The sequence below is a fragment of the Protopterus annectens genome, chromosome 10.part0 (assembly GCF_019279795.1).
Source record: "Protopterus annectens isolate FY-2018-M chromosome 10.part0, PAN1.0, whole genome shotgun sequence".
Lineage (NCBI taxonomy): Eukaryota > Metazoa > Chordata > Ceratodontiformes > Protopteridae > Protopterus > Protopterus annectens.
The window spans coordinates 1,491,976,824-1,491,995,133 of record NC_056744.1 but is presented as its reverse complement, the minus strand read 5'-3'; the positions used below and the strand labels follow the sequence as shown (position 1 = coordinate 1,491,995,133).

General features: G+C 39.2%; 1 protein-coding gene across 1 annotated transcript in view; it reads left to right on the top strand.

The window, feature by feature from the left end:
* LOC122813673 (nuclear factor 7, ovary-like) overlaps positions 1 to 10,805 on the top strand; it is a 146,980-nt gene extending 136,175 nt beyond the window's left edge. Inside the window, exons 4-5 of the mRNA XM_044086117.1 lie at positions 10,213 to 10,235; positions 10,346 to 10,805. Coding sequence (XP_043942052.1) covers positions 10,213 to 10,235; positions 10,346 to 10,499 — 177 coding nt within the window. The 3' untranslated portion in view covers positions 10,500 to 10,805. The remainder of the gene's footprint in view (positions 1 to 10,212; positions 10,236 to 10,345) is intronic.
* Positions 10,806 to 18,310: the final 7,505 nt, after the last annotated feature.

Below are 18,310 nucleotides of genomic sequence, written 5' to 3'. Positions count from 1 at the left end.
TATGTCACACCCAGCAATGAGGTGTGCAACTGTTTCCAATTCTGTTCTACAAAACCTACATTTGTCTGTTTCTCCCACATGTTCAATGTACTTTGCAAACCAACATGTATGTAGCCCACTGTCTTGGGCCTCCAATATTAACCTTTCATTTCTTTGTTTGAATTCACCTTTTCTTAACCATTCCAGCGTTTGATCCTGATCAACATGTGACTCTTCCAGAAGTTTTCTATATTTGCAACTATATTTATGCATTTTCCACATTTATTGCCTTCTCATCTGGTCCTTCACATTATATTCTTTTGTTTTTTGGCATATTTAGTTGCTGCCTGACTTTTATCTACTTCTGGTTTGATTTCTGTTCCTGCTTGACACCAATATGCTTCCGCTAGCCTAAGCAGGGAAGTCATCTTAGATTTATTCTCGTCGTGCTAAAAAACTTTCACTACGTTTGGGTCTTGTGAGATCAGCAGATATGTGTGCAGTCCCACGATTGCAGATCTATACATGTAATCAATTTCAAGGAGGCCCATACCTCGTTCGGAACGGGGAATATATAACTTGGTATGCACTGATTTTTTTAAATCATTTGATGAGCATGAAGCATCCTTCTTGTTTTCTTGTCTAATCTAACATGTTATGGGGCCAGTCAGTCACTCCAAAACTGTAGGACAGAAAGAGCAAATTGGCTTATAGCTTGAATTTTGTTCCTAGATGTCAATGCTGTTTTCAGGATTAATTTAAGTTTTCTAAAGTATTACTTATTAAGTTCTATTTACATTTGTTCATGTTTTATTGTTGATCCTTCATCATTTCCCAAATACTTATACACTCCCTCTTGCTCAAGTTCTTTTATATCACATTCTTGTCCCAGAATTATGTTTTTTTTTTTTGGTGCTGCAGTTTTCCTGCTTTAAAGGTTACTTTTGCACATTTATTAAGACCAAGTGACATTCTTATATCAGCTGAAAAAGTTTTTGACAACCTGCAGTTGTGCTTTCAGCTCCCCATCTGATGAGCTATACAGTTTTAAATCATCAACAAAGAGAAGATGAGAAGTCTTTATACTTTGTTGTTTTCTAGGAGCCAAATTATGGCCATGGCTTAAGCTGTTTAGTAGCTTAATGGTTTAAGGGCAAGACAGAATAGCAGCAGTGACAGAGTCACCCTGGAATACCCCCCATTGAATTTTTATCCTTAGAATAAACATTTGTCCTTTATCATAGCTTAATTGCAAAGTGGTCTGCCACTGTTTCATGGTCACTGTAATGTAATCGATCAGTATAGGGTGTATCTTATACATTTTTAAGTACTCTTTTATCCATGAATGTGGGATACTATCAAATGCTTTTTTTCTAGTCAATGCATGCCATACTTAGATTCTTCCCCTTTTTACAGTTCTCCACTACAACTTTATTTAACAATAAATGATCCTTTGCTCAATACGACTTTCTTTTATTGTCATTTTGTTCTATTGCCATAATTGGGTTTTCTTCCTAGTGGCATCAATTCCAGTGTATAGTTTATACGTTGTTGGAAGGCAAGTTGTTGATCTATATTTTTTAGGGTAGCTTGTAGGTTCACTCTTAAGTAGGAACATTGTTTTTCCTGTTGTAAGCCAGGTTGGTGTCTGTTTGGGGTGTGCATATAAATAGTTCTTCTCATGGCTAAGTCTTCATGCAGAGATGTTAATACTTTTAACTATTTATTATTTATTTTATTTTATTTTAGTTTTTTTTACCGGGATGGTCCGACTGGACGAGGTCCATTTACAGCGGAGGCCTGGGGAGAAAAGCTCCACTTACATTAAAACAACACATTACAGCAATATTCATATTATACAAAGTGCAGGAAGTAGTATTTTTTTATACTTGTAGCATCTAGAAAGAAGTGAAAAGAAAAAAAAACAGTACAGACGATTCCAATCAGTAAAATATTTACATATGTACATTTTGTTTGCAGTGAGAAACAGGCAGATTTTAACAGGTACATGTTTTTCCATGGATAACATTTGGAGGAACTGTGCTTACTGGGCCATTTACAAAGGGAGATAGGAGAAAGTTGTAGATGTACCAGATTTTTGGACTATGTAATACATGGACAGAGCCAAGAACTTGTAAGGTGGGCCTTAAGGGAGTTTTTGAATTGAGTGGTATTAGATACAGAAGTCACAGATGGAGGGAGATTATTCCAAGTTTTAGCTGTAATGTGTGAAAAGAGAGCTTTGCCATCTGTGTTATTAGCTGAGGTAATAGTGAGGAGTGATTTGTTGGCAGAGTGGAGTGGACGATTTGGAGTGTAATTGGTCAATAATTGCCTTAGAGCAGGAATTTTGTCAGGTTGTTTTATGTTGTTGTATGATATGACAAGTAGGTGATATAGTAGTAGCTGTGGCAGTTCAAGCCATTGAAGTTGCCTAAGAGGTATGCAGTGATGGGTTCTAAATGGGGAGCTTTTGGCAAACTTGGCAATTTTGTTATAACAGGACTCAAGTTTATCTAGGTCAGATTTCCTAACATAAGTGAGAATTGGGGCTGCATACATTAGTGTGGAAAGAAGGTGGGTTTGAGCTAGGGTGACTGATTAGATAGAAAGTTATTTTGTCTGTATAAGGAACCCATTTTTTGTGTACCTTTTTTTATAGTTTGAGAGATATGAATGTCAAAGTGGAGGTTGCTGTCTATTTCTACACCAAGGAGCTTGGTGTGGAGAGAGGGAGAAATGACAGCACCATTGTTGGAGGAGATAGAGAAGGAGAGTGGAGTGGTTTTTGATTTGTTTGGGGTGAATAGTAGTAGTTTAGTTTTGTTAGGATTTAGGATGAGTTGAATATTAGTGATCCATCTTTCCACTGAGGTGAGCGATTCCTGGGTGAGGGAGGTCAGGGATGGGGCTGAGCATATTAGAGTGGAATCATCTGCGTACTGGATTAGTGAGGCCTGCGAGGTACATGTATGTAGGTTATTGGTGAAAATCGAGAAGAGTAGTGGTCCTAATATGGAGCCTTGGGGTACACCAATGGTGGTTGGGAGCAGAGAAATAAAGCTCCTTGCCACTGGACAGCTTGTTGTCATTCTGATAGGTACTTTTTAAACCAAGCAATAGTGTTGGGGGTGAAGGCTAAGGAGGTTAGGTTATCTATTAGTATGGAGTGAGAGACCATATCAAATGCTTTGGAGAGGTCGAGGAATATGGCAGATACAAATCTGTTGTTATTCCTATGCTGGTTAACCAGGTCTGTGAAGGAGAGAAGGGCGGTGGTTGTACTGTGGTGTGGGCGGAAACCATGTTGTGCAGGGGAAAAGAGATTGTTTAAGTTTAGGAAATGCATGACATGAGAGTGTATGCATTTTTCTAGTATCTTTGATAAAGGTGACAGTATGGCAATGGGGCGGTAGTTTGAGAAATCGTAAGAGGTTCCTCCCTTATGAAGGGGAATGATATAGGAGACTTTCCACAGATAAGGGATATATTATTCCTATATAGAGCGGTTGATAAGGATTGAGACTGGGTAGGAGTTGGATGCCTTTTTTAGGAAATGTGCTGTCAGCCCATCTGCTGCGAGAGAAGTGGGTTTCAGTTTTAAGAGGTGGTTCTTTATTGTAGAGGTTGGGATAGGTGAGAAGGTAAGGGGAGCAGAGTTGTTAGGGGCTGTAGGCATGGGTGTGTATCTATTTTGGCTAGTTGAGTGGATAGTGAGTTAATGGATTTGGTGAAATGGTTGAATTTTGAGGCTATATCGGTAGTTGTATTTGTAGAAATTGTGGTGGGAGTGGGTGTGGTGGTTTTTCCTGTTGTAACATATAGCACTAGAACATATAGAAAACTAGAAGTTAGGTACTTCATCCCAGTTCATATCCTCTACCTTTAAACTTCTTATTCTTTATTTTATTGCTTCTGCCCATTTAGCATCTTTGTTATGTTCCACAGGAGCTTCAAAAATACTTCTACAAAATGTACCTATTTCTTCTTTTTTGGTGGTGTTTCAGTTCCTTTCACCTTGTTTCCCCAATTCTCTAAATAACTTTTTTGGGTCATCAGTAAATTGCTTATTTTGTACTTTTCCTTTATATTTATCTGTGTATCTTATAAGTTTTTCTGCCTATGCTGAGATTTTTAGTTTGTTATTTGTGATAGTGTATGTTAAATCCTGATCTGTTCTAATAGTGTGCATTGCTTTTATCATGTTAATCTTGCTAAGTATTTTTGTTGATGTGTTCCCTCTTTTATACTCTTCTAACACTGACACTTAATTGCTTTATAGTTATACATCGATGAACATTTTGTGAATCTTGCCTCAGTATGTGGGATATGTCAGAAAAATAGGGATTACTTCTCGCACATTGTGTTAGATTACATAGCCTGAGTAATAGACATTGTGTATTGCTTGTTCTTGTGCTAGGCACGGCGTTGTGCACTATTAAGCTTGTGCTTGATTGTGCTAGGCTATGTTTGGGAAGCGTTGTATTTACCTGGCCGATGCTCCGGGAAGCTGCTTCATCTACAGATGCCGGACAAACAGCAAGTCTAGGGTGAGGAATTTTTGTCCCTTGATGTCGGTCCTTAGAAGGCTCAGGGAGCGGTCCCTTTTGCCAGGAGTCTAGATGGAGTCTCAGGCAGATGAGGTACTCTCACAGGATGTGCCCTCTCAGGAAGTAGGCCAGGCTGAGGGGTCCTTCTAGGTAACTGTTCTTCCCCTAGGCAAGCAGTTAGGGCCTCTCAGGTAACTGTTCTAGCCTCTCTTCCTCCAAGCCCTAGAAATAGCACTCTCTCCTAGCATTTTCTTTCTGTGGAAGAGAACATATGCTTTCTGTGCACCTGATTTGATTACTCTGATTAGAGGTTCTATGCAGTCCCTGATTAGAGGCCTTTGAGGGAACAGGAGTTCTGAGTTTTGGTTCTATACCACACCTGATAGAGTCTTCTGTGAAGGTGGAACAGAGTTTCCTGCTTATTCAGGCAGTGAGGATGATTCCCACTCCTCAGCCCTCAGACTAATTTCACTAGAGACTCATCTACAGGAAAATTTAAATGGGAAGGCCAAGATTACTCTGACTCAGAAAAGCCTTAGAATTCTTTTTGTTTTTGCCTCACTGAGCACCCTTAGCTGGAGGCATATTTGTTGAATGTGGTGGAGGATGTTTTTTCCTTGCTTCTCTGAACCCTGATTTACCTCTGATAGCTCCTGTGTTGCCTGATAGGGATTATGTTTTTTTCTAAGCTCATAAGTATTTGTTTAAGAGTCCTAGGGCGGACCCAGAAACTGTTTCTCATTATAAGTTGCCCGTTGGGGATAAGTGTTGTTAAAAATCCTGTACTGGATGATAAAGAGGCAAGGGCTTTTTGATAGGTGGGAGGTAAGAAAGTATATACTTTGCCCCAATTTTAGGGTTGAATTGTCAAGGATTAGGTGCTTTATATCAGAATTATCTCCTTTCACAATTGAAATCTAAGGTTTGATTGCCAATTGCTGTATTGAGTGTATCAGATTGCTCTCCTTGGTTGATGGATCTGAACAAGTGGGAAGCATTCTTGCAGTGGTTTTGATGAGGTGGCTGTCCTAGGGTCTGTTGAGTGGTTTCTGGTTCTTCGTGTGTGAGCAGTTTTGAAGTTGACTGAGAATTTAGCTGGGCTTATGTTAAGAATTCAGGATTTTGGATGCTCCTTACAGTCTGATGTGCTGTTTGGACCGCCTTAAGAAGCAGTTTTAAAATGCTCCTTATGCACAGTCTGTGTTAAGCAGACTGCGTGTGATTTTTGGCAGCCTCCAAAGTTTAGTAGCTAAGGGCAGACTAAGACTGGACATGATTTGCTTATGGTTCCCAGTTCAGGTTAGTGAAATTGGCCTGCTGGGGGGGGCTCAAGGTCAGCTTAGCCTAGATCCAGTCTGGCCCACCTCGAGGCGTGGTGGTGAGGGGCTCAAGGTTCATTTCTCGCAGCAGAAATAATGACACCTTTTCAGCTGCCCAGTGGACTCTGCCTCAGCAGCTCCTTGGGAGGAGATTGTCTCCTTTCAAAGAAAATTGGGATTTAATCACTCAAGACAGATGGGACACAGGAAGATTCCTCAGATCAAAGAGATTGGATTTAATCACTCAAGGCATGCCAGATGTCCTCCTGTGTTCAGAAAAAGACAGATCAACTTTCACACTCAGTTACCCAGATAGGGGCTATTCAGCTATTCCCCGTGTCAGAAAGTCAAGAGGATTTCAACCCCCGATCTCACCATTTACCAGTAGCTATTCAATAAAGGAGTGTCATTTGGATTTTATCTATCTATTCTACTTATCTGACTAGTAGTGGTTCAAAGGAAGATGTTGGCTTTTGGATGTTACCTACCTCAAAGGATCACTGGATCTAACTTTGGGATCTGGATTGTGCGACCTTCATAGCATGTTGCAGAGTATCTGGCGTTCGACTGGGAGGTTTTCATTATTTCCAAGATTGCTCCTTACGTATCTTCTCTGCAAGTTGCAGAAAGTATCTATCTGGCCCAGTGATAGCTACTTCAGGTTTCAAGGCATCATTGCCCTCCCTTACTTCTACGACTGCCGATTTATCCAAAAGAAAAGAACACCTTCTACAGCATCTGAATATGTCATAGCAGCAGATGCCTAGGGTATTCTGTGATGCCTGATTCTGGCAGTCTAGTACCCTCTCAAGACATGTGCTTCTGGGTGAGCTCAGATACATTGCTTTAGATGGCCTTTACTGAATGACAAACAAAAGAGTCTGTCACTTTACTTCCATCAACTATCTCATCAGTCCGTTGTTCAGAAGGACTTGTATTCAAGCATTAGGGTTCATGGCATCTTAGATTCTGAAAGCTCCCTAAATGCCATCACTGCATATGACACAGCTGTGCGTGTATCTCAAAACATGCCAACAGCACTGCCAAGATTTTCAACTCTCCATTATTCTGGTGCTGATGCCAAACTTCCCTAGGCTGCAATGGTATCCTAGGAATGTCACCTAAACAAGGACTCTGTGACCCGGCCAGAGGCGAGTCAGATTTTAACTCGAGAAAGGATAAAGGACACTTGGGGAGCTCCTCTACCTAAAAGTGGATACAAGACAAGACTCCTGCCAGACTAGAGCATCTACTCTACAACATGAAGGAGATGTTATGCGTTCAGTTTGCATTGATGGCTGCTCAAGGAGTTGCTTTTCCTACAAAGGTGTTGATTTCTGACAGACAACACAACTGTCACTGTGTGGCACAAGCAAGGGGAACACCATCTATCCTCTATATCTGCAAGCAATGATTTCTGTCAGATCATACGTAAGCTTCCGCAACTGACTCTTCAGGCAAGGTTTCTGCCAGGGAGCACAACTCCCTAGCAGATGTATTAAGCAGACAAATCATGGATCCCCAATGAGTGGGAACTGGATTCTCGCGTATTTCTAGAAATTGACAGTGCTTGGGAAAATACATAGATCTGTTCGCTAAACCACTCTCATGTATTTGAAATTGACATTGCACACAAGGGGTTTCTATCATCACAAGCTTGGAAAGTGGATGCTCTGTCTTTCTTATGGAAAACCTTCATGTCTGCTTTTCTCAAGGCTACCTCTTCTTCCAAAGGTATTACTAAAGGTCAGACAGGACAGTAGGCTAAGTGGCCTTTTGATAGCTCCAGATTGGCCTCACTGGTAATTGGCAGGACAGGCTAAAGAGTCTTGTACAGAAGCTTCCATGGCCTTTTACTCTGATTCTCATCTCTTAGAAGTCTTGGACGGGTGCTCTCCATCAATGTTAAATCTCAATCCTCTGTTATCTCATAGGGCGGTCATTCTGGTTGAATGTCAAAGGTCTCATGTCTCAACAAGTTTTAAATGTGATTATTATGGAAGCTAGAAGGCCTAGTAAAATGCAACAAGTTTACGAGAAAAATTTGGGAGATTTGGCTTTTGAGAGGTAAAGAATTTCAGATTTCTAGAGCCTAATTCTGAGTGTGGCTCTTAAATATCTTACTGAGTTATTGAGCTCTAATTTGTCTTTCTTCCTTCCAGATTCATGCTGCAGCAATTTCAGTGGTTGTCTTGATTGTGACCCACCTTTGTTCAATTTCAAGCAGTTCAAGCAAGGACAGAGGGGTTAAAAAGAATATACATTCTCACGTAGATTTCCTATCTCAAGCTTGGGATCTCAAAGGCTCCTTGGAAAACTTACTTCTACAACCTTTTGTTGGAAAAGCTACTGCTGGAATTGAAATATTTACCTTCTGCTGAATTGGTTCTACATATGGAAGACAAGAAGGAAATCTGAGTTGCAGGGCAAGAAGAGGTAGTATTCTTTTTGATTTTTGGTAGAGCCCTTAAGTATCAATCCTTAATCCTTCCTTTTATGCCTAAGGTGTGGGCTCTAGTTATTACTTTAAACTTTAAACTATGTTTTTGCTTCACCACTTTAAATTTCCTCAAATTTGCATTTCCTCATTTTATGTACACAGATTGTGCACACTTTATTATGCTATTATTTGAGATTTAGGGCAGTCTCAACAGTTACTTGTTTCTTTACTTGTTTTTTGTTTTAAGTTCACAGGGCAAACCAAACAAAAACAAACTATTTCTATTTTATTTCTTGCATGATTTGCTTTTTTGTTATTCTATCATGTTCCCACTGTTCCAGAGGGATTAGCCTTGTTCCAGGAGGGGCTTCTGCCACTTCAACAGCAAAGGGGTGCAACATAGGTGAGGGGATATTCTGGAAGTAGCCATCACAGTTCAGTACCTTTCTCTAGGCATTATCACCTTCCTATATACTCTACCTCTAGAGCTGGTTTTCTACATTTAAGGCATGTTGTCACATCCTGTTAGCTCCTGCTTTGCCAGCCTCCCTTACCTCTGCTTTTTGCCTTTGGGATTCTACCTATTAGAGCAGAAAGGAAAAAGACGAAGAATATAGTATGTTTTTGTACTCTACAGTAAATGTAGATGTTCGAGATTCTTGCAGTATTAGGAATCCCTACCCTCCCTCCTTCTGTCTCCCTTTGTGGGTGGTGTGTGGTGCCTGCATGCTTATTATTTTTGTATATATATTACTGTAAGTATTGTGTACATCTTTATTGGGTTATTGTGTTTCTTTTTTGGTGCTTTTTGTTTTGGTCTGACATCTGGGGCAAGAAAAAAAGGAGGGGAGGAAATGACGTGGTCAGCGTATTAGTCCCCTACGCGTACCCGCCAGTCGTCCAGTCATGACCGACGCTGACGATCCTTACTCTCTGGTCCGGGCGGATTGGACGCTGGACTATACCCAATAGTCAGGACTGCAGCAAGGGAATCCTCGAACATCTACATTTATGGTAGGTACAAAACTGTACTTTTTCTATATTCGATACTTCCATGATGGCATTCAGTTTCTCCACTTTCTTTCCCTCACTACTCTGTAGTAGAACTTTATCAGTTATTAATTTAGCTGCCCAGTAATATATCCTGTTTAATTCTGTTATATCGCATGGTTCTCTATGGACACTCCTAATTACTGTATTCATTTGTTTTATTAACATTCCACAAGGAAGACTCCACAATAGTTCCCATCATTATAACACCTGGCATGGTATCTTAGGTCACTGTCAGGACAAAACTGTGGCAAATCAGTGTCTTCATTGTTACATACAAACGTTATTGATACAAACAATAATGCTAGATCTGTATGAGCATGTCCAGCTTTCATAGCTATGATCCTCCCCAAAAACCTGCTCTGATGCTCCTAGAGCATCTTTATCCCTCTACTATTTATTACCTTCTGATTTAGAGCTCACTTTAGGTTGATCCATATATGCAGAATGTTGGTAAAGACACTGCACTGTGAGACAGGGGAGGAGCTTATAGCCAGGAAAGCATAGAAAAGTTTTAGTTTCTGAGCAAACTGGCAACTTGAGCATTAACCCTGACAAATGCAATGGCAAATGGTTCTCCTTCATACAGACTTAGCATTATGGTACCTCACTTATACTTTGATTTTCCTAAACAGGGTAATTTCACATTTCTTCCATGAAGTCATTACTTATACAGGTGTTGCTTTTCACTGCTACATTATGATGGCAATTTTTGCTTATTGATAACAACAAAGAACTATGTAAAGGTGTTGGAGATTTAATGATGTTTTTTTTTCAATTAGCTAACATACATTTTAAATCAATCATATTCACAGTGAAACATGATCCACAATAATTCTTTAGAATATTAATTGTTTTATCTTTTCCAATACAGGAAATCAAGTCATTAATATTGAGGTATGTACAAAAGTTTGGTACATAGTTTTGTATTTGACTGTATCTATGAATTTTGCTAACATGATTATTAGTACTTCATTTGTGTTTTCTCTCCCTGAATTATTCTACAGACTTGCAAAGGACCAGAAAGAGCGTGATGTCCCAAAGGTTGTAGCTCGAGAACTGACTTTTGAGGTGTACAAAAGCCACCTGCAATATGGTATATTGAAGGAAATTAAATCTATTTTACATCCAAGTGACACCTCCAGGTGCATCTGCAGTTAGCTCCTACTGGCACCTAGGTGTCAAATATTGCTTGTTCATATTTATCTCAATAATTCCAAAACCATGCTATGTACAAGGTTTTAAAACATTTCATCTTAAAGCTTACACAAAAGCAAATGTAACTGATTTAATATCTGACCTCTGTCTAGTGCAGATAAATAGATATTAACTGTTGTTTTTATATTAATTTAGATAGATATAATTTTCACATTTTTCTAAATATCTCAACAACCAAGTAACACAGACAGAACTCCTTAGCCTCATATGAAAGCTCTCAGCTAGAGGAATAAACCACTGCTGACAACATATGTGTAACTCGAGTGGTTGCTGAGATATTGTAAGTTGTTTTCAAAATATTACAAATGTAATAATTACTGTGTTTACTGTGACTTACAAAATTCAGTTTAAGACCTAAAACTTAGAGTACTACTAGTATAAAAATTAGTTTGTGCTGAAGAATTTGCCATTTATACTGCTTTCATAACCCCTATGATTCCAGAGATATGAACATTTGTTTGAAATGGGAAGACAAATTTGAGTCTGTCAAAAGGCTTAGGCTCCACCCATTGGAAGTTACAGTGCAAACATCTTGAGCTCCATTGAAGTGAATGAGTTACTGTAACAGAGTAAATGAGTTATCCTGGTAAGTTAAACCATTTCAGCAGAACCGGACATAAGTAATCTGAAATAGCATCTGTTTTGTAGTCTCTTATAGCTATGTTTTTCAGAATTTAGATTTTTTTACCTAATAGTAAACATTTGCACTGTAGATTTTTTTAAACACTACATTTAAAAGCTACCATTTCTGAGTATCTTGCATGCCTTTTTAATAACGTTCAAGATTTTATCATGAAAAAGAATAAGTATTCCCTAAGGACTGATTTTATATATTTCCAAACTAAATATCTTCAACCTCTAATGATGTCATACCAGTTTCATTGCAGCAAACTTTGGTAGGACCAAAAAGTGATTGCATTACCTCATTGTTGCCTCTGTAATTTGGATTCATCGCTTGGGTTTTGTCGCTTGTAATACTACCTAATTCAGCAGGTTCACTGCATTTGTACTTAAAGTGTGCTTGTATGTCCCCACATGTGCATTAGATAAGTAACTGATAAATTACTGCAAACACATGGTCATTACTGTATACACATGGTTGTTACTCATTGGATATTTGCAGGTAATTATAATCCATTTTAATCTACCTCAGCACCATGCAGAATGTTATAGTTTTAGTTCATCCCTAACAGATAAATGACAGCAAACCAAGGTGAGTAGGGACTATAGTTTTCTTCATGAATTAAAAAAAAATCAGAACTGCTGTCAGATACACTTTTAGTTTTATAATTTGAGTAAAGCCAGTTGATAACCAGACTGGGAATAATTTGAATAGAAACTTTTTTTAGAAGTGATAAAGGGAAATGAAAGCTTTTTTCTCCCGTTCTCCTTCTCTTTCTGTTTCTGCTCTGGCCCTGCCTTCTTTTACATGCTCAGTCTTACCTTCCCCTCTATCTGGTCTTACACTTTCCCCTCTGTTTCTTCTCTAATTGCTTTAGCAATCCAATTCACACTTATTGCACCTTATATGTAAAATCTCTCTCTTTCTCTGTCTATGTATACATTTTTATTGTATACCTAAGCATATATATATATATATATATATATATATATATATATATCTATATATATATATATATATATATATATATATATATATATATATAATATGTATACCTATATCTGTATATCTATTCCTCTCTCTCCTACACACACACACACACACACACACACACACACACACACACACACACACACACACACACACACACACACATATATATATATATATATATATATATGGGTCTACTTCATAAGATCGACAGACCATTTGATCGACATTCATTTGGTCGACAGCTCATTTGATCGACAACCAGTATTCAAAGCAAAAACTTGGGATTTGCCCCCCTCCCCAATGTTGTGCGACCCTGGAGTTGGTATATATAGTTAAGGGGGTGTGGGGGGCACACCCCCCACCTATTTTCTTTAAAATGTGTAGTTTTGTTGTATTTTCATGTTTTAAACAGAAATAGGTGGGGGGCTGTGCCCCCCACATCCCCCCTAACTATATATACCAACTCCAGGGTCCCACAACATTGGGGAGGGGGGCAAATCCCTGTTAAGTGCCTTGAATACTGGTTGTCGATCATATGAGCTGTCGACCAAATGAATGTCAATCAAATGGTCTGTCGATCTTATGAAGTAGACCCATATATATATATATATATATATATATATATATATATATATATATATATATATATGGGTCTACTTCATTTCACCTGACTTCCCAATTCACTGACTTTCATTTCACTGACCACATTTCACTGAAATTTCATTTGACTGACACATCATTTCACTGACAGTTCATTTGATGGAATATGCCCCTTCCCCACTGTAGTGTGACCCGGGAGTTAGAATATATAGTGGGGGGGGTGGGGCACAGCCCCCCACTTCATTTCATATGATATTGTTAAGTTTTGATATAATATTGCTTAGTAAAAGAAAAGTAGGTGGCCCCCAACTATATATTCTAACTCAGGGATATTCCATTTTCTTGCTAATAATACTTGTCAGTCAAATGAACTGTCAGTGAAATGAAGTGTCAGTCAAATGAAATTTCAGTCATTTGATCTCAGTCAAATGGGAGTCAGTGAATTGGAAGTTAGGTGAAATGAAGTAGACCCATATATATATATATATATATATATATATATATATATATATATATATATATATATATATATATATATATATGTAGGTAGGTTTATATAAACACACACATACACATACATACACACACACACACACACACACACACACACACACACACACACACACACACACATGATGATACATGTGTATGAGCACAAACACACAATAGTGTGACTGTGTGTGAGTATATGTCTGTTTGTGAGTATATGTGCGCACATGCGCACACGCGTGCGTGTGTGTGTGTGTGTGTGTGTGTGTGTATATATATATATATATATATATATATATATATATATATAATTTTTTTTTTTACATATATAGATAGATATAGATGCATGTTTATATATGTACAAAAACAAAAAACTCTGGCATTCAAATTGGTCATAAAGGTACAAATTTATTGTTGCAAATAAGAGAATAAATGCACAGATCATAGTTTCAACAATGTCATAGACTCAACAGAGAAAATTGAGAACAAGTAGACCTACACCCACTTTATAGTAAGTAGCCACATGGCCAGTTACACTTTTTGTATAATAAATCAAATTAACAGTAAATCAAAGGTGGTTCCATACCTGTATGTAATTAATTGTAGTAAAACTTTTATAATTAAAAAAAATGAGCTTGGGATAATGAATGTCACTACCCCTATATTCGTCATGAGCTATTTTTCATGAAGCTGAGACACAATTACATCAAAAATAAATTTCAAAATGTAAAAGCCACTGGTTACTACCTAAGGATGATTATCAACTTTCAGTAGATAAATCAACACTTAATGTATAAAAAAAATATATATATTTTGAAAATATTTCAAAACTATGTTGAAGGTTACAATTTTGTCTTTTGGCTTTTCCCGGTTAGGGGTCGCCACAGCAGAACTCCGGTCCGCTAATGATTGACAGTTGATTTTTACGTACCGGCTTGGTAGGCCTGACACACAACCTTCAATGAAGGTATGCCCATTCACGCATGTCTCCACGCAGAAGACTCTCTAGCTGAGAATCAAACCAGACAGCGTCTTACTTGTGAGGCGACAACGCTACCGCAGCACCACCACCATGGATTATGTTGAAGGTTACAATATATATAATTAAGTAGTGCCACCAAGTGGAGAGGGACTGTATAACACCCTATAAGGGAAACTTCCTTTTTAACATCTTTTCCCAAATATATCTTGATGTTTGAATAGCTCACTTTGACATCTTTGACTGCGAATGGCACTTAAGTTAAAGGCTATGTGCTGTTTTCATTGGCATTGTTTTTTCCACATTAAACACTGTACATGTGCGTATAGCTAAACAAATAATCCATTTAGTGGAGCATGTCATAAATGAATTTCAAATGAATTTCTTGTTTTTAGCTGAAAAAATAATTACTACAACATATGTACAGTAATTTCCATGTTTAAAACAACCATATATTATATTTTTTGAACTAGAAAGACAATCATGTTGTAAAATTTTATTTTGAAGGAAGAAAACATCTGTTCACTCTTTCCTTTTTTTTTACAGGAGAAATTATATTCATCTGATAAGATAGCCCCCCTCCCTCTAATATCTGTCCTGGGTCAACAGACACAAATGTTTTTGAATAGTAGGTTTAATTTAGAGGTGTTGAAACCATGCTACAGTAAACCTAATGTTATCAGACAAACTAGTATTAGCTTCTCAGTATACCAGTATATCTGATCTAGACATCTGTCTAACTTGAGTTTTGTCTTCACCAATTGTGCATCATGGCCTTTGGTCAGACATTGCCTTTGGTTCATAGGTTCATAGGTTGGTACTAGGCTATCAGCCCTAGGGCCTATGCAAGCCTAGCCATAACAATTCCCTGGCTATTTCTTCCCACATTATTTACTTTCCTGGACCCCTGTCTAGCAGGGCGACTGACGTGATCCCTGGGGTGAATTTCCTTTCTCCCATCCAGTCATCAAGGTTCCTCTTGAAGAGGTCCAAAGAGGCACTCTGCTTGACATGTATGGGTAATCTATTCCAGAGTCTGGGGAGTCTCTGGGTCAGGAACCTATCCGTCCAGCATGTTTTGTTTATTGTGATGACAAGGTTTAGATCCCTGGAGCGTGTAGCTCTGAGGGATTGGGATTTCTTTAAGTGTAGCATGTCCAACAGCTCTGGGTTTGACATGGCCTTGTATGTTACAGAGATCGCCTCTGAGTAGACGATATGCGACAGAGTATAGCTGGAGTTTTTAAGGTGGTCAGAGGGCATCTGCTTTAGGCCTGTGATTCTTTTAGTGAGGTATTTCTGAGGCCTTTCCAGTTGTTGCAGATGTCTTGAGAGGTACATACCAAATGGGGCGTTGTATTCTATAATGGGTCTAATGAGGGATGAGTACAGTGGGACAATGACCTCCTTTTTTCTGGATGAAAAGCCCTTCGTGATGAGGTGTGCCACATAGAAGGATTTCCTGACTGTTGTGGCGATGTGGTTATCGAAGGTGAGACCACTGTCCACCTGTGTCCCTAAGTCTCTTATTACACTTTCTGTGTTTAGTGTACTGCCACCTATATGGTAATTAATGGATACATGTTTTTTTCCCAAAGGGGATAACAATATCTTTCTTGGCATTGAGCTTGAGCTCATGGCTCTGGCACCAAGCATCTGTTTCTGTAAGGCCCTTTTGTAGAGTAGCCACATCATTTGGGGATTCAATAATGGCTCCCAGTTTGCAGTCATCTGCAAACTTTGTTAGCCAGAGTCCCTTAGTGTTGACCTGTACTTCAGAGAAGTAGATGCCAAACAAGAGCGGCCCCAGGACTGAACCCTGAGGTACTCCACTTGTCACTTGTCTGGAGCTGGATTTGGAGTCGGCTACTTTTACAGTGTGGGTTCTATCAGTAAGCCATTTAGCAACCCATTGGGTGACATAGGGATTAATGCCCAACTTAGTAAGTTTATCTATGATTCCAGAGTGGGGGATGCTGTCAAAGGCCTTGGCAAGGTCTAGATAGGCTGTGTGGACCACCTCTCCCTTGTCCATGGCTCTGGAGACTGATTCAAAGAAGTCAATCAGGTTCAGGAGACAAGATCGTCCCTTCACAAACCCAAACTGGGTGGGGTCCAGTGTTTGAAGGTTGCCAATGTCTTTGTTTATAAGTTCCATGATAATACACTCCATGGCCTTGCAGATAAGACTTGTCAGACTGATGGGACGGTAGCTTCTGGGATCCAAGGTGGATCCCCCCTTGTGGATTGGGATAACTGTAGCTCTGCGCCACTCAGTGGGCACAAAACCTGAGGTGAGGCTATGATTAAACATGACACTTAGGTGAGGTGCCAGTTCATATTGTAGTTCATGTAGTACACAGCCCGGGATGTCATCTGGTTCCATGGATGCTGTATTCTTGGCTTTAGAGAGTGCGTTTTGTACCTGTGTGACCGTTATTACTGGAATTTGGCAATCTTCCGGTATTGAGATGGGCCATTTAGGGGGTGAGAGGGGGTGAAGTTGGCACTGAATCGATCTGCCAGGATATTGGCAATATTCTTCGGATCAGTATATTTAATGCCATTCTGTTTTAGCTCAGAGCAGATGTGAGCATTGCCATTTAGATTCTTGACATAGTTATAGAATGCTTTGTGGTTGTCTTTGGAATCTTTGGCAATTTTATTTTCGTAACTAGCTTTGGAGGATTTTATGAGGCATCTCAGTTTCTTACTGAGGCTAGTAAGGAGTTTTGCATCCTGGGATTTTCCTCTTTTCTGCAAAAGTTTCTTCCTTTTGTTGTAAAGTTTGTTTATGGCAGGGGACCACCAGATTGGCTTCCTTTTTTTGGATGAGAACATTTTGGTTCTATTTGGGATGGCACGATTCATGCATGAGTGGATGTGCTCAGACAGTGCCTTAGTGTAGGATTCAGCAGTTGAACTTTCAGTTCCTGTCTGCATGGGTGTCATGAAGTTTGTGACTTCTGACTTGAGTAGCATGAAGTTGACTTTGGAGAAGTTTTTTATGGTGGTTTCTTTACTGGGGGGTGGGGGTAGGATGTGGATGTTAAGGGTGATTAGCTTATGGTCAGACCTGACTAACGAGAGGGTGACCATAGGTATGGAGCATTGATTTCCCATGTTGGTAATGACCAGGTCTAGGATATTGGAGCCCCTGGTGGGACTATGGATTAGTTGATCCAGGGCGTTGGAATTTATGAATTCCAAGAACCATAAGGTGTTGGGACATGAGTAGTTTTCCCAGTTAATGGCAGGGTAGTTAAAATCACCCAGTATTAAGGTGTTTGGTTCTATCTTAATATTTTCCAGTATGTTTAGAAAGGTGTAGTGAGAATCTTGGGGTATGGTGGGGGATCTGTAGCAAGCTACAATTTGGATTGCAGTCTTACCTAGTGTTAGTTGCACTTGGAGAATTTCAGATGCATTGTTTTGGCCAACTAGCCTGGTGGTGTGAATATCTTTGGTGAATATTGACACTCCTCCACCTTTAGTGTTTCGGTCCTGGTTTGGTGGCCGAAAAGTGTGGTAAGAGTTGTAGCCTGGTATTGCAGGGGTGCTCTCTGGAGCCTTGAACCAGGTCTCAGTTACTGCACAGATATCGATGTTCTCCATTTTTAGGAGTGCCTCGAGAGAGTGCATTTTGAGGTTTAGACTTCTAGCATTGAGTAGCATTACCTTCAGATTTTTCATGGTCAGACATTTTTAGATAGGTTCATGGATTAGTACTAGGCTAACTGCCCTTGAGGGACATTTTAAGCCTAGCCAATTAACCCATGTGAGAATCAAACCCTGCATCTTGGGTTTGTAAGGTAAACACCTTAACCCTTATGCCAACCTCCCACCCTTATGCCAACCTCTGAGACATTGCCTCATTCTCAACTGGTTGTGGATCACTATAGAGTCATTTAGATCCAACATATTGTGACAATGGGATATTTTTATGCACATGTTGAGAATGGCAGCTAGAAGATGTAAAAAAAGAATTCCTGATGGCTTCTTACTGAAATTTTGACAAGCCACATTTATTCTCACTACTGTGCCATAGCAAGCAACAGTCATCAGGTTGTC